Below are 21,044 nucleotides of genomic sequence, written 5' to 3' on the forward strand. Positions count from 1 at the left end.
TCCAGAGCAGGAGACTCCACAGCCTCTCTGGGCAGCCTGCTCCAGGGCTCTGGGAGCCTCCCAGGGCAGAAGTTCCTCCTGATGCTGAGCTGGAACCTCCTGTGCTGCAGTTTCCATCCACTGCTCCTTGTCCTATCCCAGGGTGCAGCTGAGCAGAGCCTGTCCCCTCCCTCCTGACCCCCAGCCCTCAGATATTTATAAAGGTTGATTAAATCCTCTCTCAGCCTTCTCCTCTGCAGACTGAACAGCCCCAGGGCTCTCAGCCTCTCCTCCCCAGGCAGTGCTGCAGTCCCTTCAGCATCCTTGGAGCCCTCCCTTGGACTCTCTCCAGCACATCCCTCTTGAACTGGGGAGCCCAGAACTGGATGCAGTATTCCAGGTGAGGTCTGAGCAGGGCAGAGCAGAGAGGGAGGAGAACCTCCCTGGCTCTGCTGGCCACACTCTTGTGCTGGCCACACTCCTACTGCATCCCCACTTCCGTGCAAACCATCAGTGGCAGTTCTGGGTAGCACAGCTCACACAGAGTCAGCAACAGCATTTACATTTCTGAGGGGAAGCTGAGTTGTCTCAGCAGAGCTGGGGATCAGTCACCCAGCCTGCACCACACAAAGAAGAGTAATCCAAGCTGCAGGAGCTTGTTATCAGGACGGGGGGGTGCATGTGTTACAGCTGGGAGCTGCTCCCTGAAAGCCAGAGCCTCAGCTTGCAGTGCTGATAACTGCCAGGGCTGGCCAGAGAGCAGAGAAACTGGAGAATGCTTTGCTAATGAGTGTGGAACCACCTAGGGCTGGAGCACTGCCCTGAGAATGGGCTCCCAATTGCACTGGGGGGGCAGGGCTGGCAGCCCTGGCTCATGTCCCACCAGAAGCTGCATGGTAGTGTACAGGGATGGAGGTGGGCAGAAAGGCAGCCACTTGCCACTAGTATCATAGAACAGCCCAGGTTGGAAAAGACCTCAGAGATCATCAAGTCCAAGCTGTGACCTTTATACCTAACCCCTCCTGACAACTAAACCATGGCTCCAAGTGCCACAGCCAAGCCTTTTGGGAACACCTCCAGGGACAGCACACGAAGAACAGATTTGTTGTTGTGTATTTGCTGGGTGTGGGGCTTGGCTTGGGTTTGAGTTTTTGTTTGGTTGCTGGTTTTCTTCAGTTTGGTTTGGTTGTGGTACTCATCAGGTGAGGATGTCATAGTATCAGTCAGGGTGGGAAGGGACCACAAGGATCATCTAGTTCCAACCCCCCTGCCATGGGCAGGGACACCCCACACTAGATCAGGCTGACCAGAGCCTCAGCCAGCCTGGGCTTAAACACCTGCAGGGATGGGGCCCCAACCACCTCCCTGGACAACCCATCCCAGGGCTTCACCACTCTCATGGGGAAGAACTTCCTCCTCACCTCCAGCCTGAATCTCCCCACCTCCAGCTTCATTCCATTCCCCCTAGTCCTATCACTACCTGAGAGCCTGAGCAGTCCCTCCCCAGCCTTCTTGGAGCCCCCTGCAGATACTGGAAGGCCACAATGAGGTCTCCTCAGAGCCTTCTCTTCTCCAGACTGAACAGCCCCAACTCCCTCAGTCTGTCCTCACAGCAGAGCAGCTCCAGCCCTCTGCTCATCCTCCTGGCCCTGCTCTGGACACCTTCCAGCACCTCCAGATCCCTCTTGCAATAGAGGCTCCAGAACTGGAGGCAGTACTCCAGCTGTGGTCTCAGCAGAGCTGAGCAGAGGGGCAGAATCCCCTCCTTTGCCCTGCTGGCCACACTTCTCTTGCTGCAGCCCAGGCTCTGCTTGGCTCTCTGGGCTGCAAGTGCTCACTGAGAGCTCCTGCTGAGCTTCTCCTCCCCCAGCACCCCCAAGGCTCTCTCCTCAGGGCTGCTTTCCAGCCAGTCCCTGCCCAGCCTGCATTTGTGCCTGGGATTGCCTCCACCCAGCTGCAGGACCTTGCCCTTGGTCTTGTTGAACCTCCTGAGGTTGGCTTGTGCCCAGCTCTGCAGCCTGTCCAGGTCCCTCTGGATGGATCCCTTCCCTCCAGCTGTCTGCTGCCCCACACAGCTTGGTGTCATCAGCAACCCTGCTGAGGCTGCACTCAGTGCCACTGTCCCTGGCACCCACAGAGATGTTGAACAAGCCTGGTCCCAGGACTGATCCCTGAGGGACTCTGCTTGTCCCTGGCCTCCACTGGGACATGGAGCCATGGACAGCCACTCTTTGGCCATCAAGCCAGTTCTGTGTCCATCCAGTGGTCACCCATCACACCCCTGTGTCACCAGCCTGGAGCCCAGGCTGTGGGGCAGGACAGTGTCAAAGGCTGTGCTCAGCTCCAGGGAAACCACATCAGTTGCTCTTTGCCTTGTGGCAATCTTGAGGTAAAGCTTTCCTGCCCCCCTGTGCCAGGTAGATGCAGACAGAGTGACCTGGGCCAGAGTAGTCCAGAAGTTCCTTTTGGAAAGTTTATTCCCAGTTGTAAAGGATCCTGAAAACAATAAGCTTTGGTAGCAGGATCTGCACCTCTCTGAGCTGCTGGGAATCCTGAGCTCAGGTCCTCTTGTGTCCATCTTCTTGTTGTGGTGCTTGATGCTGCAACAGGGAGAAGAATCTCTGATGGTGCAATGGCCAGATGGGGGACTCTACTCTTTGCCTGGAGATGGTTCATGCAAATAAAGTGATCAGGAAGAGATACCCTGGAGGGACTTGCACCCTGAGATGCCATCCCAGGACCCTTCTTGCACCTCTGTGCAAGTGGAGGGCAGGCATTTATCATAGGGTTGGGAGAGACCTCAAGGATCAGCCAGTTCCAACCCTCCTGCCGTGGGCAGGAACACTTACCACTGGATCAGGTTGCTCAGAACCCAATCCAGCCTGGTCCAGGCAGGAGGCTTCCACCAGCTCCCTGGGCAACCTGTGCCAGGCTCTCACCACCCTCATGGGGAACAACTGCTTCCTCACATCCTATCTCAGTCTCCCCACTTCTAGTTTTTGCTCTATTCCCCCTACTCCTGTCACTCCCTGACACCCTATAAAGTCCCTCCCCAGCCCCCTTCAGATCCTGATTCCCTGGGGCCTCAGCAGTGGTGAGCTTCTGGCAGGCCTTGGTGAGGTGTGTGGTGCTGCAGGCACTCCCTGACACCCCCCTGCCATAACTCAGAGGCACCTTATGGCTGTGTGCCACTTCTGAAGGGTCATGGAGGACTTTCTGGGGCAGCTGCCCTGGCATGCTGTGCACAGCCAGAAAGCTATTCTTCTGTGCTAACTATAAAGGAATACTTTGAAAGCAAGGATCAGAATGTCCAAAGTTCAGTTTCAGGCCAAGTCTGTTGTGTTGGGCTGGTTTGTGTGTGTTTGGTTGGTTGGGTTTTGTTCCTCTCCCCTCCTCCTTCTCTCCCCTCTCCCCTCCTCCTCCTCTCCCCTCCTCCTCCTCTCCCCTCCTCCTCCTCTCCCCTCCTCCTCCTCTCCCCTCCTCCTCCTCTCCCCTCCTCCTCCTCTCCCCTCCTCCTCCTCTCCCCTCCTCCTCCTCTCCCCTCCTCCTCCTCTCCCCTCCTCCTCCTCTCCCCTCCTCCTCCTCTCCCCTCCTCCTCCTCTCCCCTCCTCCTCCTCTCCCCTCCTCCTCCTCTCCCCTCCTCCTCCTCTCCCCTCCTCCTCCTCTCCCCTCCTCCTCCTCTCCCCTCCTCCTCCTCTCCCCTCCTCCTCCTCTCCCCTCCTCCTCCTCTCCCCTCCTCCTCCTCTCCCCTCCTCCTCCTCTCCCCTCCTCCTCCTCTCCCCTCCTCCTCCTCTCCCCTCCTCCTCCTCTCCCCTCCTCCTCCTCTCCCCTCCTGCTCCTCTCCCCTCCTACTCCTCTCCCCTCCTCCTCCTCTCCCCTCCTCCTCCTCTCCCCTCCTCCTCCTCTCCCCTCCTCCTCCTCTCCCCTCCTCCTCCTCTCCCCCCCTCCTCCTCCTCCTGGAATTGTCAGACTAGTTTGGGTACCATTCCCCTTTGCCTTTTCACTCACAAGTGGCAGTGCTCAGAGCTCTGCCCCTCTAGCTGCCAGCCTTACCTGCACAACAACTAATCACTTGCCATGAGACAGCAGGGTGACCTACAGGAGTGAAATTCAGAGCTCTGCCCCTCTCACTGCCAGCCTTACCTGCATAGCAACTAATCACTTGCCATGAGACTGCAGGGTGACCTACAGGAGTGAAATTCAGAGCTCTGCCCCTCTCACTGCCAGCCTTACCTGCACAGCAACTAATCACTTGCCATGAGGCAGCAGGGTGCCCTACAGGAGTGAAGTTCTTTGTTGGTGCAGTTGAAGCTAAGCTTCATGCTCTGCCCTGCAGCCTGCTCTCAGAGAAGCTGGCTTCACCTTGCTGAGTTGTTTCACTGCTTCTGAAATATTCTAGAATGCCATTCAAAATTCACACTTCAGAGGAAAAGAAAGGGGGGAGGACACTGAAACTGCTCTTCAGTCAGAAGGCAGAGTGGTGAGGAGCTTGAGAGAGCTCTTCCTCTGCTGGGGTAGAGCTGGTGTGGCTGGCTGTAGGTACACGAACTGCTGAAGTACCAGAGGTGCATGCAAAGTCTAGAGGATTAGCTGGCTGTCGTGTCCCCTCTCCCTGCCTTTGTCAGTGGATAAACCTGGGCTGCAGATCAGCAGATGAGAGCAAGAAGTGAAGTTAGATTGCCATGAAGCTGCTCATGCTCCTCCTAAACTTTTCCACTGTTTCACGCACGAGGAACTGATTGTGGGGGCAGCTGCTGTGTTCAGAAGTATCTCTAGCCGAGGGGACAGACCTTGACCTGCTGTGTTCTGTAGCCAAGGAGATACAGCTCGATCTGTTGTGTTCACATATGTCTTTAGCCAAGGAGACACAACTTTGTCATGGACAAGCTTGGGAGCAAATGATGCTGCTGCCATGGTCTAACTGCTCTGTTGTGAGAGGGAGGGAAAGTGGGGGAGGATCTCTGCCCCTGCTGTAGCTCTGAGTAGCAGCTGGCAACTTTCTGAGGCAGGTGAAGACATCCTGGTCCTCCATGGCTCCAGCAAGCTCTGATAAAGGCTGTTTAAGAGGAATTTGGTCTGATGGAGGTCATCAAGCAGCTCCATTGCCCATAGGAGAGGTTCTTGTGTGCATTTCATCTGCATTAGGTCCTGATAAGGGGATGACAAAATACTATGGCTACCCATGGCATGCTTGAGGATAACTTTGCAGGGAAAGGATATCACAGAGTTACAGTTTTCTGACTGGCAGCAATTAGCTCTGCTCTGAGACATTTTTAGCCTTGCCCACTTCAAAAGCAGCTGGAATTTGTGGCTGGCTGTCCATGATGATGTAAACTACAAGAGCTCTCAAGTGATGTCTGCTGTACAGAATACAGAATTAACCAGGTTGGAAAAGGCCTTTGAGATCTTCAAGTTCTGGGCCCCTCAGTTTAAGAAGGACATTGAGACACTTGAAGGTGTCCAGAGAAGGGCAACAAAGCTGGGGAGGGGTCTGGAGCACAGCCCTGGGAGGAGAGGCTGAGGGAGCTGGGGTTGCTTAGCCTGCAGAAGAGGAGGCTCAGGGGAGACCTTCTTGCTCTCTGCAACTCCCTGAAGGGAGGTTGTAGCCAGGTGGGGGTTGGTCTCTTCTCCCAGGCACCCAGCACCAGAACAAGAGGACACAGTCTCAAGCTGTGCCAGGGGAGGTTTAGGCTGGAGGTGAGGAGAAAGTTCTTCCCAGCAAGAGAGATTGGCCCTTGGGATGTGCTGCCCAGGGAGGTGGTGGAGTCCCCATCCCTGGAGCTGTTCAAGAGGGGATTGGATGTGGCACTTGGTGCCATGGTTTAGCAGTCATGAGGTCTTGGGTGACAGTTTGGACTTGATAATCTTTGAGGTCTTTTCCAGCTTTATTGATTCTGTGATTCTGAGTCCAACCTCTCACCCAGCACCATCTAATCAACTAAACCATGGCACCAAGGGCCTCATCCAGGCTCTTTTCAAACACTTCCAGAGATGGTGACTCCACCACCTCCCTGGGCAGCACATCCCAATGGCTACTGCCCTACTCTATAGCTTTGAGCTGTAGTCCATCACCTTGACAGGAAGAGCAAAGCCATGCAGTGCTCTGCCACTGCTGGCAGACACTGGGGCAAGGCAGTAGGAAAATTGCTTCCATCCACAAAAGACCAAAACTTGTTCCCTTCACTGCAAAGAGGCTAAGAGGCAGGTCTTGCAGAAGAGCTTGCTTGCTGGTAAGCAGTTCTGCATTCCCTCAGTGCCCAAGCAAGGGAGGTGAGCTATAAACAGGTACAAACTTACTTTAATGCTTTAGTATTTCCAGTGTATTGATGATGGGTTTATAGAATAGAATAGAATGAACCAGGTTGGAAGAGACCTCCAAGATCATCACGTCCAACCCATCAACCAATCCAGCACCACCCAAACAACTAACCCATGGCAAAATTATGTGCGCATGTGAAATTGTGGAGCCTCACATGAATGTTATGGGAGAAGTCAAGCAGAAGAACTATTCACTGTCTGCCTTGTGAAAAGCCTCCCTGGGCAGCCCATTCCAGTGGCCTGAAGCAAAGTCACTATCTCCTAAGCTTCCATATGAGATGTGTCTCCTGGGACTAACATGCTGTGAGCAACGTGGAAGAAGCAAACAAGTTTGTTTATTGAGGTCATTCTTTAGATGCAGTTGGTTGCCTGTTCAAACATGAGGCCAGACTTCTTGTCTCCATGTCCATGAGGAAAAGGGGATGCTGCTTGCAGCAGCGTGGCAGTGGTGGTGTTTAATGGGCACAAGAGGGGTTTTGTTCCTTCATCTCTGGCTCAGACAAGCCATTAGTACAGGGAAACAAAAGCAAGTATCACTGAAAACCTGCCTCCTCCAATAAGGATATTTCTGTGCAGCAGCTGCAATCTGTGCCTGCTGGGATCTTTGCCCTTCCTTTTACCAGCAACAGAAATTGTGAAGCTTTGCAGAATAAAGACAAAACAAAGTGGCTTGGGTTGTGAATGTTTCTGGTCAGACCTGGCTGCTTGCTAAGTGACTGCTTTGTGTAACTGGAATAGGAAGGTAGAAGCAAGGTCTGTCTTGAGTTTTTGTAGTGATTTGTTGGAGAAGAAAAGCCAACAACCACCAACAACCAAAGCTGAGCCTTTGGGGAGACAGAGGCTACCTCTTGAACAGGAATATTTTAAATAGGAATGCTTTAAAACCACTTAGAGTGGAGGGAGGTCCAGAGGAGAGCCACAAAGATGATCAGAGAGCTAAAGACCCTCCCCTACAGGGCCAGGCTGCAGAAGCTGGGGCTGTTCAGCTTGGAGAAGAGAAGGTTCTGGGGAGATCTTAGAGCAGATTTCCAGTACCTGAAGGGATCATAGAATCACAGAATCAATAGGGTTGGAAAAGAGCTCAGAGGTCATCAAGTCCAACCTATCACCCAACACCTCCAGACAACTAAACCATGGCTCCAAGTGCCACATCCAGTCCTTGTTTTGAACACCTCCAGGGATGGTGACTCCACCACCTCCCTGGGCAGCACATCCCAATGACCAATTACTCTTTCTGGGAAGAACTTTCCCCTCACCTCCAGCCTAAACTTCCCTTGGCACAGCTTGAGACTGTGTCCTCTTGTTCTGGTGCTGATTGCCTGGGAGAAGAGACCAACCCCCTGCTTATTAGGAACTCTTCACAATGAAGGTGGTGAGACACTGGAACAGGTTGTGGATGCCCTCTCCCTGCAGGTGTTCAAGGCCAGGCTGGATGTGGCCTTGAGCAACCTGGGCTGGTGGGAGGTGTCCCTGCCCGTGGCAGTGGGGGTTGGAACTAAATGATCTTTAAGTTCCCTTCCAACCCAAACCATCCTATGAATCTGCAGCACACATTCACAAATATCAAGACCACAGCTTTTAAAGGCTGATCTGATTCCTGCCAGTCCAAAGCAGGGTGCTGAGCAGGTGATTTAGGATAATTGATAGCTACAAGGGGCTTGGAACCAGATGCTCTTCAAGGTCTCATCCAACCCAAACCATTCTGTGAATCCATGGCAGTGACAGCACAGTCCTGTGGCTGAACTCATCATCTGCCTTTTATTCTTCATGCATCTTGGCAAAACTGAGGAAGCTGTGGCCCCTCCTGCATTGCTGATCCCTTTGCAGGACTGGGTTTTGGGCTTTTTTGAACCTTTTTTTGTGTTGCACAGTGTGACAATCTGGCATGCAGGTTGGGAAATGAGCATCAGCTATTACTGCAAGAAAAACATCTCTCTTACAGTGGCTGCATCTTTGTAATGTACTGTAGTAATGTGGATAGGACAGGATGGAATAGAATAGGACAGGATGGAATAGGATAGGATAGGATAGGATAGGATAGGATAGGATAGGATAGGATAGGATAGGATAGGATGGAATAGAATAGAATAGAACAGAATAGAAATTAACCAGGTTGGAAAAGACCTTTGAGATCACCCAGTCCAACCTGTCACCCAACACCATCTCATCAACTAAACCATGGCACCAAGTCTGGATTGGAAAGGACCTCAGCAGGTCATCCAGTCCAACCCCTCAGCAGGCAGCAGGGACATCCTCAGCTAGATAAGGTTGCCCTGTCCAGCCTCACCTTGAACATCTCCAGGGATGGGGCCCCAACCACCTCCCTGGGCAAACTGTGCCAGTGTTCCACCACGCTCACAGTAAGAGCTTCTTCCTGATATCCAATCTAAATCTGTTCTTCTCTCCTTTGAAGCCATTGTCCCAGGTGCTGTCCCTGCAGGCCTTTGCAAACAGTCTCTCTGCAGCCTTCTTGCAGCTCCTTCAGGTCCTGGCAGGCTGCTCTTAGGTCTCCCTGGAGCCTCCTCTTCTCCAGGCTGAACACCCCCAGCTCCCTCAGCCTGTCCTTGCAGCAGAGCTGCTCCAACTCTCTGAGCATTTTCATGGCCCTCCTCTGGACCCTCTCCATCAGGTCCCTGTCCTTCCTGTATTGAGGGCTCCAGAGCTGCACACAGCACTGCAGGTGAGGTCTCAGCAGAGCAGAGCAAAGTGGCAGAATCACCTCTCTGGCTCTGCTGGCCACACATCTTTTGAAGCTCCTATCTGCACCCAGTAACTCAGCAGAATTTCCAGTGCTGAAGTACAAAGCTGGCAACTTCATTTCAAACCATGCACAGTTCAGTGCTCTCACTTCTGTTGTCACAGCAGACATCTTTGAACTCTGCTTTCTTGTTGTTAGAGGAATCTGACAGTGTTCATATGTTTTTGCCCAACAGACTTTCCAGGCTGCTATCAATCAAGTGTTTCCTGCAGAAGAGGACAGCAAAAAGGATGTAGAAGATAATTGTGAGTTATGAATTCAAAGCTAAATTGTGCACCTGAAAAACAAATGTGTTTAGAAGAGAGTATTGTTTCCTTGCAAGCTTCCTCTTTCTTCCTTGTAGTTTTTGTTTTGCTTCTTTGCTTGAATTTCACAGAATCACAGCATTGTCAGGGCTGGAAGGGACCCCAAGGCTCAGCCAGTTCCAAGCCCCCTGCCGTGGGCAGGGACACCTCACACTACAGCAGGTTGCTCACAGCCACCTCCAGCCTGGCTGCAAACATCTCCAGGCAGGAGGCTTCCACCACCTCCCTGGGCAACCTGTGCCAGGCTCTCACCACCCTCATGGGGAACAACTTCTTCCTCACATCTAACCTAAATCTCCCCTCCTCTAGCTTGGATCCATCCCCCCCAGTCCTATCCCTCCCTGACACCCTCAGAAGTCTCTCCTCAGCTTTCTTGTAGCCCCCTTCAGATACTGGAAGGCCCCAATTAGGTCTCCTTGGAGCCATCTCCTCCCCAGACTGCACAAACCCAGCCTGTCCTCACAGGAGAGATGCTCCAGCACCCTGTGTATGATCTCCACTAGCTTTTTAAACTTCTGAAAGTGAGCCCAGTTTGACTATAATTTAGTGTGCTGTTTAGTTTTCAGTTGGGCATTTTAGAGGATGTCTCAATCTAAGTGAGGCTGACAGAGCCCTGAAACAGGGAGGTTGTGGAGTCTCTTTCTCTGGAGACTTTCAAGACCCACCTGGATGCATTCCTGGATCCTGCTTTGGCAGGGGGCTTGGGCTCAATGACCGCTTGAGGTCCCTCCCAGCATCTGATGTGCTGTGATACAGTGCTGCTGTGACAGATGATTTTCACATACAACTGTAACCCAGTTTCAGAGAGGTGGGATTGTCTCCAAACTGCTGCAGAGTCAACTGCATTCAGCCCTAAGGAGGTTACCTGTGTCTCTTACTGTGCAGCAAAAGAATTAGTTGCTTTAGCAGCAGCAGCAGTAACCTCTTTCATAGAATCAACCAGGTTGGAAAAGACCTCAGAGATCATCAAGTCCAACCTATGACCTAAGACCTGACACCTCCTGACAACTAAACCATGGCTCCAAGTGCCACATCCAAGCCTTTTTTGGACACCTCCTGAGATGGTGACTCCACCACCTCCCTGGGCAGCACATCCCAGTGGCCAATCTCTCTTGCTGGGAAGAATTTCTTCCTCACCTCCAGCCTGAACCTCCCCTGGCACAGCTTGAGACTGTGTCCTCTTGTTCTGGTGCTGCTTGCCTGGGAGAAGAGACCAACCCCCAGCTGGCTACAGCTCCTTTCAGGTAGTTGTTTCTCAGCATTCCTGTGTAATTACAGGGAGTTGAACATAAATCTTAAGATACCCTTCTCAAAACTGGAGGCAGGCATCAGGGCCATTGGAAAAGGAAAACAGGTCACAGTGATCTGGATACAGGAGTGCTGCCTGGTGAAGGAGCTTTGAGGTGGACTCTTTGGCTAAGACTTTGAAAGTTGTTCAGGTGATTCCTGTTTTAGGTTAGTGTTTATATCCCATGAGAGGAAATCCAGCTGCTCCAGCTGCTCCATGAAGAACAAAGAGATGAGACCTTGTGTTCTGCAAACACTGTGTGTGTTGAAGCTCTGCAGAGCTGCTGTCTGTGTTCCCTCTCAGGGAAAAAGGTATTGAATTTGTGGGCCTGTCACAGTGATTTTGCTGAGATGTCCTGGCTCCAAAGTGTCCCAGTCAGGGAACTGAAGTTTGGAATGAGATCAAGGACAAGTGCAGAGTCCTGCAGCTGGGCAGGAAGAATAAACTGCAGCAGCACAGGCTGGGAGAGGATCTGCTGGGGAGCAGCCCCAAGGAGAAGGAGCTGGGAGTGCTGGGGGGCAGCAAGCTCTGCATGGGACAGCAATGAGCCCTGGGGGCCAAGAAGGCCAAGGGGGTCCTGGGTTGCATTAAGAAGAGGGTAGCCAGCAGATCCAGGGAGGTTCTCCTCTCCCTCTACTCTGCCCTGCTGAGACCTCACCTGGAATATTGCATCCAGTTCTGAGCTCCCCAGTTCAGGAGGGACAGGGATCTGCTGGAGAGAGTCCAAGGGAGGGGTCCAAGGATGCTGAAGGGACTGCAGCACTGCCTGGGGAGGAGAGGCTGAGAGCCCTGGGGCTGTTCAGTCTGGAGAGGAGAAGGCTGAGAGGAATCTGATCAATGTCTATCAATAGCTGAGGGCTGGGGTCTCCCAGGCACCCAGCACCAGAACAAGAGGACACAATCTCAAGCTGTGCCAGGGGAGGTTCAGGCTGGATGTTAGGAAGAAGTTCTTCATAGAAAGAGAGGTTGGCCATTGGGATGTGCTGCCCAGGGAGGTGGTGGAGTCACCATCCCTGGAGGTGTTTAAGCAGAGCCTGGATGAGGCACTTGGTGCCATGGTTGAGTTGATTAGATAGTGTTGGGTGATAGGTTGGACTTGATGATCTCAAAGGTCTTTTCCAACCTGGTTAATTCTGTTCTGTTCTATTCTATGGTTTTGAACCATCCTGAGAGCCTGGTTAATAACACACTTACCATCCCAACCTGTGCTATAGTGATATATTCCAGAAACTGGAAGGCCACAAGAAGGTCTCTTGGGAGCCTTCTCACCTCCATACTGAACAGCTCCAACTCCCTCAGTCTGTCCTCACAGCAGAGCAGCTCCAGCCCTCTGCTCATCCTGGTGGCCCTTCTGTGGACAGATGCCAGCATGCCCAGGGAAGGCCATGTTGGATGTTTCGAAGGTTTTAGACCTGCCTTTTGCTTTGTGTTTCTGTTTTATCTCCTTTGAGATCTGAATCACATTAGTGTTGGCTGAGCCTTGCAGTTGGTAGATCCAATTACTTTCCATGCATAGCATGCTTCATTGTGTGCAGAGGAGAGCCAGGGTGAATACATTTGCTATTGATGTTTCCCAGGTTTTAGTGCCTGACTTCACTTCTGTGAACTTTGTTTGTGTGTGCAGCTAAATATCTGGACTGCAAAGTGCCCATCAAGTCACTGATTACATTTAGGCCTGAGCCTTAGGGATATTCAGAATTCCCTCTCTGGTGACTTCCTTTGCCTCTGGATATGGATGCCTTGTTTCCAAGGATTTCTTCTAAATAAGATGCATTTCTCAGCTGCTGCCATAAGCCTTAGTCTGCATGCCTTGAGTGGAAGCTGTGACATTCCCAGCTCTGGGCTCCTCAGTTTAAGAAGGACATTGAGAGACTTGAAGGTGTCCAGAGAAGGGCAACAAAGCTGGGGAGGGGTCTGGAGCACAGCGCTGGGAGGAGAGGCTGAGGGAGCTGGGGTTGCTTAGCCTGCAGAAGAGGAGGCTCAGGGGAGACCTTCTTGCTCTCTCCAACTCCCTGAAGGGAGGTTGGAGCCAGGTGGGGGTTGGGCTCTTCTCCCAGGCACCCAGCACCAGAACAAGAGGACACAGTCTGCAGCTGTGCCAGGGGAGGTTTAGGCTGGAGGTGAGGAGAAAGTTCTTCCCAGCAAGAGAGATTGGCCATTGGGATGTGCTGCCCAGGGAGGTGGTGGAGTCACCATCCCTGGAGGTGTTCAAGAGGGGATTGGATGTGGCACTTGGAGCCATGGTTTAGTTAGTCAGGAGGTGTTGGGTGATAGTTTGGACTTGATGACCTCTGAGGTCTTTTCCAACCTTTTTGATTCTGTGATTCCCTGAAGGAGCAATTGCAGGATGTGCAAAGAGAGAGCAGTGGGGGCAGGTTGAAATCTGGGGTCCTTTGGTTGTTAAGGCAATGGCTGAGTTTTTATCAGGATGCTTAGCCCATGTCTGCTTCCTTTCAAGCATACTGAGAGGTCCTTATGAAGATAGAGTCAAGGGAGAGGATCATTTCTTGAGGCATATGTAGGCAATTACAGGGTAGCAGTTTTCCAGCTCAATCCTGGGAAGTCAGATGACTTAAATTAGAAAACATCAAGGGGTAGTACCCTGCCCCCCCCTAAGGCTTACACAAGGGAGGAAGGGGATTGTAGCTTCCAGTAGTACAAGCAGGACTTGCTGTTGCTGGCCTATTTCCTTCTAATGTCTCTTGCTCTGGGAACAACCTCATTACAAGAGGTGAAGGAGGAAGAAGGTCTGTGGAAGCACATCTGCAGCTTGTGCTCCCAGCACCATTTTCTCAGCTGTGTGGACTGAGTGTGCCTGGGGAGAGGAGGAGGAGGAGAAGCCCTGCTGCACAGTGCCAGGTGCCTGCACTTGGTGTGTCTCACATCTCCATGACTGTGCAGCTAGAGGGAGGCTGTAGGTGTGCTGGGGTGGCAGGGCAAAAGCCATGGTGAATGGAGCCAACAAGCTGCTTTGTGAGGGCAGTTAACAAGTCCAAGTGCCAGGGGCTGCACTTTGGCCACACCAACCCCAGGCAGTGCTGCAGGCTGGGGTCAGAGTGGCTGAGAGCAGCCAGGCAGAAAGGGACCTGGGGGTGCTGGTTGATAGCAGCTGAAGATGAGCCAGCAGTGTGCCCAGGTGGCCAAGAAGGCCAATGGCATCCTGGCCTACATCAGGAACAGTGTGGCCAGCAGGAGCAGGGAGGTCATTCTGCCCTGGACTCAGCACTGGTTAGGCCACACCTTGAGGCCTGTGTCCAGTTCTGGGCCCCTCAGTTTAAGAAGGACATTGAGAGACTTGAAGGTGTCCAGAGAAGGGCAAGGAGGCTGGGGAGGGGTCTGGAGCACAGCCCTGGGAGGAGAGGCTGAGGGAGCTGGGGTTGCTTAGCCTGGAGAAGGGGAGGCTCAGGGGAGACCTTCTTGCTCTCTGCAACTCCCTGCAGGGAGGTTGTAGCCAGGTGGGGGTTGGTCTCTTCTCCCAGGCAAGCAGCACCAGAACAAGAGGACACAGTCTCAAGCTGTGCCAGGGGAGGTTTAGGCTGGAGGTGAGGAGAAAGTTCTTCCCAGCAAGAGAGACTGGCCATGGGAATGTGCTGCCCAGGGAGGTGGTGGAGTCCCCATCCCTGGAGGTGTTCCCAAAAGGCTTGGATGTGGCACTTGGAGCCATGGGTTAGTTGATTAGGAGGTGTTAGGTCTTGGGTCATAGGTTGGACCTGATGACCTCTGAGGTCTTTTCCAACCTGGTTGATTCTGTGATTCTGGTGGGCACAGGTTTCTGTGCTTCCAGGCCAGCATGGGCAGAGATACACCATGTTCATCAGAAGCTGGTGAAAGGGAGATTAGGGTGAGAGCAGGGCCTGTTCTGAGCCTCTATTCAGCAGTGGTCTGTGGCTCCAGCTGCACAGTGACGATCAGGTCTGGGGCTGTTACAGCAGCTACTGAGTCAGCAGTTCTGCCTCCACATAGCATAAAGAAATGGGGTTAAACTGCAAGCAGAGAGGTTCTCCTTAATCCTAAGGGTTAGTTTTTGAGCTGTGCAGGACAGTGATTCTGAGCTCTCAGGGGGGTCTGTGTTTTGCTTGCAGGTTCCCTGATGTATCTGAACGAGGCCACCCTCCTGCACAACATCAAAGTGCGCTACAGCAAGGACAGAATTTACGTGAGTACTCCCTGCCCTGCCCTGCCCTCCTGCTCTTGCCCATTGCTGTGTAACCTCTGAGACAGCAGAGGAGAAGATGGCCCCAGGGGAGGCTGAGGAGGTTTTACACCTGCCTTTTTGTTCTGTATGCTTTTGTTTTTCATCATAGAATGGTCCAGGCCAGAAGGGACCTCCGAAGCTCATCCGGTCTGACCTCCCTGCAGGCAGCAGGGACAGCCCCAACTAGAGCAGCTTGCCCAGGGCCTTGTTGAGCCTCACCTTGAGTATCTCCAGGGAAGGGCCCTCAACCACCTCCCTGGGCAACCTGTTCCACCACCCTCGTAGTGGAGAACTTCTTCCTCACATCCAATCTCAATCTGCTCTGCTCTGCTTTGCAGCCATTGTCCCTGCTGCTGTCCCTGCAGGCCTTTGCCAACAGTCTCTCTGCAGCCTTCTTGCAGCCCCTTCAGGTCCTGGCAGGCTGCTCTTAGGTCTCTTCAGAGCCTTCTCTTCTCCAGGCTGAACACCCCCAGCTCTCTCAGCATGACCCTGTAGCAGGGCTGCTCCAACCCCCTGATCATATTTGTGGCCCTCCTCTAGACCCCCTCCATCAGCTCCATGTCCTTCCTGTATGGAGGGCTCCAGAGCTGCACACAGTGCTCCAGGGGAGGTCTCAGCAGAGCAGAGCCAAGTGGCAGAATCTTCTCTCTGGCTCTGCTGGCCACACATCTTTTGATGCAGCCCAGGATGTGATTTGCCTTCTGTGCTGCAAGCTCAGCTTCTCATCCATCAGCACCTCTAAATCCTTTTCCACAGGGCTGCTTTCTATCACCTCCCCTCTCTGTCTGTTTTGATAGTGAAGATTGTTTCAGTCCCAAGCTGTGCCAGGGGAGGTTCAGGCTGGAGGTGAGGAGAAAGTTCTTCCCAGCAAGAGAGATTGGCCATTGGGATGTGCTGCCCAGGGAGGTGGTGGAGTCCCCATCCCTGGAGGTGATCAAAAAGGGATTGGATGTGGCACTTGGAGCCATGGTTTAGTTAGTCAGGAGATATTGGGTGATAAGTTGGACTTGGTTAACTCTGAGGTCTTTTCCAACCTTATTGATTCTATGATTGAGCCCAGGTGCAGAACCCTGCACTTGCTCTTGTTGAACCTGATGAGGTTCATGTTGCATCTTCTTGTTAATGTTAGCTGATTTTTACCAGGCAGAGGAAAAGGCTTCTCTCCAGCTGGTGGCCGTTGCTCTGCACCCCTGGCACGCCCCATGTGTCCCCAGAGCCTCTTGCTGGAGCTAAGCTGCTTGCCCAGCAGAGGAGCTCTAAACAAGGATGGGTTTCTTGCTTCATTATTTTTGAACGAAGCCAGCAGGTGCTGCCTTTGACACCTCCTAGCTCAGATGTCCAGCTTAATCTTTTATATTGCTATCAAATTGCCTAATTCTGCTTAATGAATTCTGGCTAAATTACAGCTTGTCCTTACCATCTGCTGGGACACTGACAGCTGTGAAATACAAGAAAGAGAAGAGTTTGCTTCCTTGCCTCTTCCCCCCTGCCTCTTTCTAATAGAAAACTCCAGAGAGCAATAATGCAAACCAATTTCACATGTTTTGATGAAGTGTCAGTGGTGAAATAATCAGCACTTTTGGTAGCACGTTGTTCTGAAGTGGAGTTAAACCCTTTAATGTATTTATCATGGAATTATCAGGGTTGGAAGGGACCTCAAGGATACAGAAGACAGAATTAACCAGGTTGGAAAAGACCTTTGAGATCATCCAGTCCAACCTATCACCCAACACCATCTGATCAACTCAACCATGGCACCAAGGGCCTCAGCCAGGCTCTTTTTAAACACTTCCAGTGATGGTGACTCCACCACCTCCCTGGGCAGCACATCCCCAGGGCCAATCTCTCTTGCTGGGAAGAATTTCTTCCTAACATCCAGCCTGAACCTCCCCTGGCACAGCTTGAGACTGTCTCCTCTTGTTCTGGTGCTGGTTGCCTGGGAGAAGAGACCAACCCCCACCTGGCTACAGCCTCCCTTCAGGGGGTTGGAGAGAGCAAGAAGGTCTCCCCTGAGCCTCCTCTTCTGCAGGCTAAGCAACCCCAGCTCCCTCAGCCTCTCCTCACAGGGCTGTGCTCCAGACCCCTCCCCAGCCTCTGGACACTGAGTGCCTCATCATGATGGTGCCCACATCTCAGTTGTCTAGGGAGAGGATCAGTGATTGAAAACCACCCACTAGGTTATTCAAGTTGAGGAGTCATCTGATTTTCCCTTCAGGCCTTTTCCTGTGAATCTGCTTTTTGATTCAGACATCTGTTCCTCCTTGTGTGTAATAACCAAGCTATAACCAAGCTACGCAAGTTGGTTGGTTGTTTTTCTGGTCAGAAACCTTAGAACTTATCTTCAGTCTTCCTCATCCTGTGGAAAGATCAAGAGCAGCCTTGGTTTGGTGCCTGCTCTGTGAGAGGACATTTGCATTCAGTATTCCTCACTGGGGAAGCAGCCATAGCTAATTTCTCTTGGCTGAATGCTTTTATTGCCTGGCTTGAGCGAGTTCCCAGCCAGGATCCTGTTAGTCCTTCCTGCTGAGTTGCTTCCATTAGATACTGAAAAATTATCCTTCTCACTGGGGCAAAGTGCATTCTGCTAGCCAGGAGCTTAGTTTATTCCCTTCTGAGGAGGAGGCTGTGGTGTCCTGTCCTTTATCCAGTAACTGGGACAATAGGAAACAATTCAAAAGGGGATTGGGAGAAAGGTCAAATTCAGGACATGCTCCACAGCTCAGTGGTTAGGAAATTGTCCTGTGAGAATTTGATAGAAGTCCTGAGAAGATAATGAGAGGAACTCTAAAAATACATCCCTTCTTGCCTCTGCATTAGCTGGGAGGGAATTGTTAATGTCCTTATTAGACTTAAGCTATGGTCTTCAACAGCAACAGAAAGCTGCTCTTAGCCACTTGGGTGGATGCTAGCCAATAACTTGCTGCTCATTATTTTCTTCACAGACCTATGTAGCCAACATCCTCATTGCAGTGAACCCCTATTTTGACATCCCTAAGTTTTACTCTTCAGACACTATTAAAAAGTACCAGGGCAGGTCACTGGGAACGTTGCCACCTCATGTGTTTGCTATTGGTAAGTACTGAGCCTGCCTTTGTCTCTTCCCAACCAAGCATCAAGCACCTTGCAGTGGAAGCTGCCACCTCTGGCGCTAATTAAATTGCATAAATATTGTAAAATGAACCCAAATTTACACATCTTCTCAGCCTTGATGTGGAGATTAGCAGCCCTGTAATGCTTGTCCTGCACCTCCAGTGGCTTATGGCTAAGCAGTTGAAATGTAAGTTGCAACCATTACAAACAAATAATAATTAGAAACCCCCAGACTTTGCAAGTGAAGAATGATGTAAGTGTGGCTGGCACTGTCCTTCATGCAGTGACTTCCTTTGCCTTTTGTGTTGCCAGAGCACATGTACTCACAGCCTCACAGGATGTTGGGGCTTAGAAGAGACCTCTGGAGATCCTCCAGTCCAACCTCCCTGCCAGAGCAGGAGCATGGAATCCAGCACAGGTCACACAGGAACACATCCAGACAGGGCTGGGAAAGCTCCAGAGGAGACTCCACAACCTCTCTGGGCAGCCTGCTCCAGTGCTCTGTGACCTTCACAGTGAAGCTCCTCCTCAAGTTGAGGTGGAACCTCCTGTGCTGGAGTTTATATCCATTGTCCCTTATCCTATCCCATGGAGCAAGTGAGTGGAGCCTCTCCCCTCTCCCCTCCCTCCCCCAGCCCTCAGCTATTGATAGACATTGATCAGATCCCTCTCAGCCTTCTCCTCTGCAGACTGAACAGCCCCAGGGCTCTCAGCCTCTCCTCCCCAGGCAGTGCTGCAGTCCCTTCAGCATCCTTGGAGCCCTCTGCAGAACTCTCTCCAGCAGATCCCTGTCCCTCCTGAGCTGGGGAGCCCAGAACTGGATGCAGTATTCCAGGTGTGGCCTCACTGGGGCAGAGTAGAGGGAGAGGAGAACCTCCCTGGCTCTGCTGGCCACACTCCTCTGAATGCACCCCAGGATCCCATTGGCTTTGTTGGCCCCCAGGGCACATTGCTGTCCCATGCACAACTTGCTGCCCCCCAGCACTCCCAGCTCCTTCTCCCTGGGGCTGCTCTCCAGCAGATCACCTCCCAGCCTGTAGTTGAGCTTGTGTGATAGGCAGAAAATGTATTTAAGTGTCACTAGCTGGATAAACCTGATTTCAGTCAGGTTTTGATTAAAAAGACAGATTGGAAACTACAAAATCCACATTTGAGTTGTTTGGAGCTGCCTCACTGCCTTGCAATTTGTTTTGTAATGGAAGGTATGAGTAGCTGGGGCTTTAGTCCCTGTCACCTAACAAGAACCCCACATCATTTCCAGCTTTCCTTGCCTCAAAAGTCACAAGGTGTGACTGAAAGTTTTCCTTCAAAACAATGCTGAAGTAAAATTGGTTGCTGATGTGTTCATACATCTAATTCAAGAGATTTGGCTGTGGGTAGCCTATGGTTTGTTTTGTCCTGGATATGGTTGAGTAGTTCATAGAATTGTCAGGGTTGGAAGGGACCTCAAGGCTCAGCCAGTTCCAACCCCCCTGCCATGGGCAGGGACACCTCACACTGCAGCAGGTTGCTCACAGCCACATCCAGCCTCACCTTGAATATCTCCAGGGATGAGGCCTCAGCCACCTCCCTGGGCAACCTGTGCCAGTCTTTCACCACAACTTCTTCCTAGCATCCAATCTGAATCTCCCCATTTCTAGTTCTGCTCCATTCCCCCCAGTCCTATCACTCCCTGACACCCTCAAAAGCCCCTCCCCAGCTTTCTTGTAGGCCCTTTAAGATACTGGAAGGCCACAATGAGGTCTCCTGGGAGCCTTCTCTTCTCCAGACTGCACAACCCCAACTCCCTCAGTCTGTGCTCACAGCAGAGCAGCTCCAGCCCTCTGCTCCTTCTCGTGGCCCTTCTCTGGACACCTTCCAGCCCCTCCAGAGCCTTCCTGGATCAGGGACTCCAGACCTGGCCCCAGAGCTCCAGCTGTGGTCTCACAGTATCACAGTATTCACAGAGTTCTTTGTTTTAAGTGATTTTACGGTTCTACATGTCAGTGTTGGAGGGTGAGCAGCTATGATAGAAGTTAAGAGGCTCCCCAGAGAGGTTGTGGAGTATTCTTCTCTGGAGGCTTTCAAGATCCATCTGGATGTGTTCCTGTGTGACCTGTGCTGGATTCTCTGCTCCTGCTCTGGCAGGGGGGTTGGACTGGAAGATTTCCAGAGGTCCCTTTCAACCCCTAACCTCCTGTGAGCTGCGATCCTGTTAAGGAGAAACAGCTTGAAGTTGTAATGCACTCAACTGTAAACATTTACTGTGTGTTGCTGAAAATGTTTTCATTTCTGCCTTGTAGCTCAACTTAAGGCTTGCAGTGCTCCTGCATATTAATTTTGGCCACCTTTGATGTGTTCTTCTTTTTCAAGCTGATAAAGCCTTCCGGGATATGAAGGTGCTGAAGATGAGTCAGTCCATCATAGTCTCTGGAGAATCAGGAGCTGGCAAGACAGAAAACACCAAATTTGTTCTGAGGTTTGTTGTGCTGGTAGACCAAAAGTTGTTCTGTGACTCTCTTGTGTCAGTACAGAGGCAGAGTGGAAGATAGTCAGTAGGGTTTTAGGACACAGTTCAGTAAGAGACTGTGGTGGGTTGAAATCACAGAAGCACCAAGGTTGGAAGAGACCTCAAAGATCATCGAATCCAACCTGTCACCACAGACCTCATGACTAAACCATGGCACCAAGTGCCACATCCAATCCCCTCTTGAACACCTCCAGGGATGGTGACTCCACCACCTCCCTGGGCAGCACATTTCAATGGCCAATGACTCTCTCAGTGAAGAACTTTCTCCTCACCTCCAGCCTAAACTTCCCCTGGTGCAGCTTGAGACTGTGTCCTCTTGTTCTGGTGCTGGGTGCTTAAGAGAAGAGACCAACTCCCTCCTGGCTACAACCTCCCTTCAGGTAGTTGTAGACAGCAAGAAGGTCTCCCCTGAGCCTCCTCTTCTCCAGGCTGAGCAACCCCAGCTCCCTCAGCCTCTCCACATAGGGCTTGTTGCCTTTATTGCCCTTCTCTGGACATGTTCAAGTGTCTCAATGTCCTTCTTAAACTTCTTAAACTTGTTAAAATTACCTCCCCCCAGACTAATTTAGAGAACTACCCCCCCCCCCCCCCCAAATGCAATT

At 51.9% G+C, this 21,044-nt stretch overlaps 1 protein-coding gene across 4 annotated transcripts in view; it reads left to right on the plus strand.

Annotated features, from left to right (window-relative positions):
• MYO6 (myosin VI) overlaps window positions 1–21,044 on the plus strand; it is a 105,534-nt gene that overhangs the window by 3,509 nt on the left and 80,981 nt on the right. For all 4 annotated transcript variants that reach the window (XR_008462302.1, XM_054162541.1, XM_054162542.1 and 1 more), the window contains exons 2-5: window positions 9,231–9,300; window positions 14,731–14,804; window positions 17,786–17,915; window positions 20,286–20,391. Coding sequence is in view for 3 of the 4 variants with exons in the window: in XM_054162541.1 (XP_054018516.1) it covers window positions 9,231–9,300; window positions 14,731–14,804; window positions 17,786–17,915; window positions 20,286–20,391 (380 nt within the window). In the remaining variant the exon portion in view is untranslated. The remainder of the gene's footprint in view (window positions 1–9,230; window positions 9,301–14,730; window positions 14,805–17,785; window positions 17,916–20,285; window positions 20,392–21,044) is intronic.

The sequence above is a fragment of the Dryobates pubescens genome, chromosome 6 (genome assembly GCF_014839835.1).
Source record: "Dryobates pubescens isolate bDryPub1 chromosome 6, bDryPub1.pri, whole genome shotgun sequence".
Lineage (NCBI taxonomy): Eukaryota > Metazoa > Chordata > Aves > Piciformes > Picidae > Dryobates > Dryobates pubescens.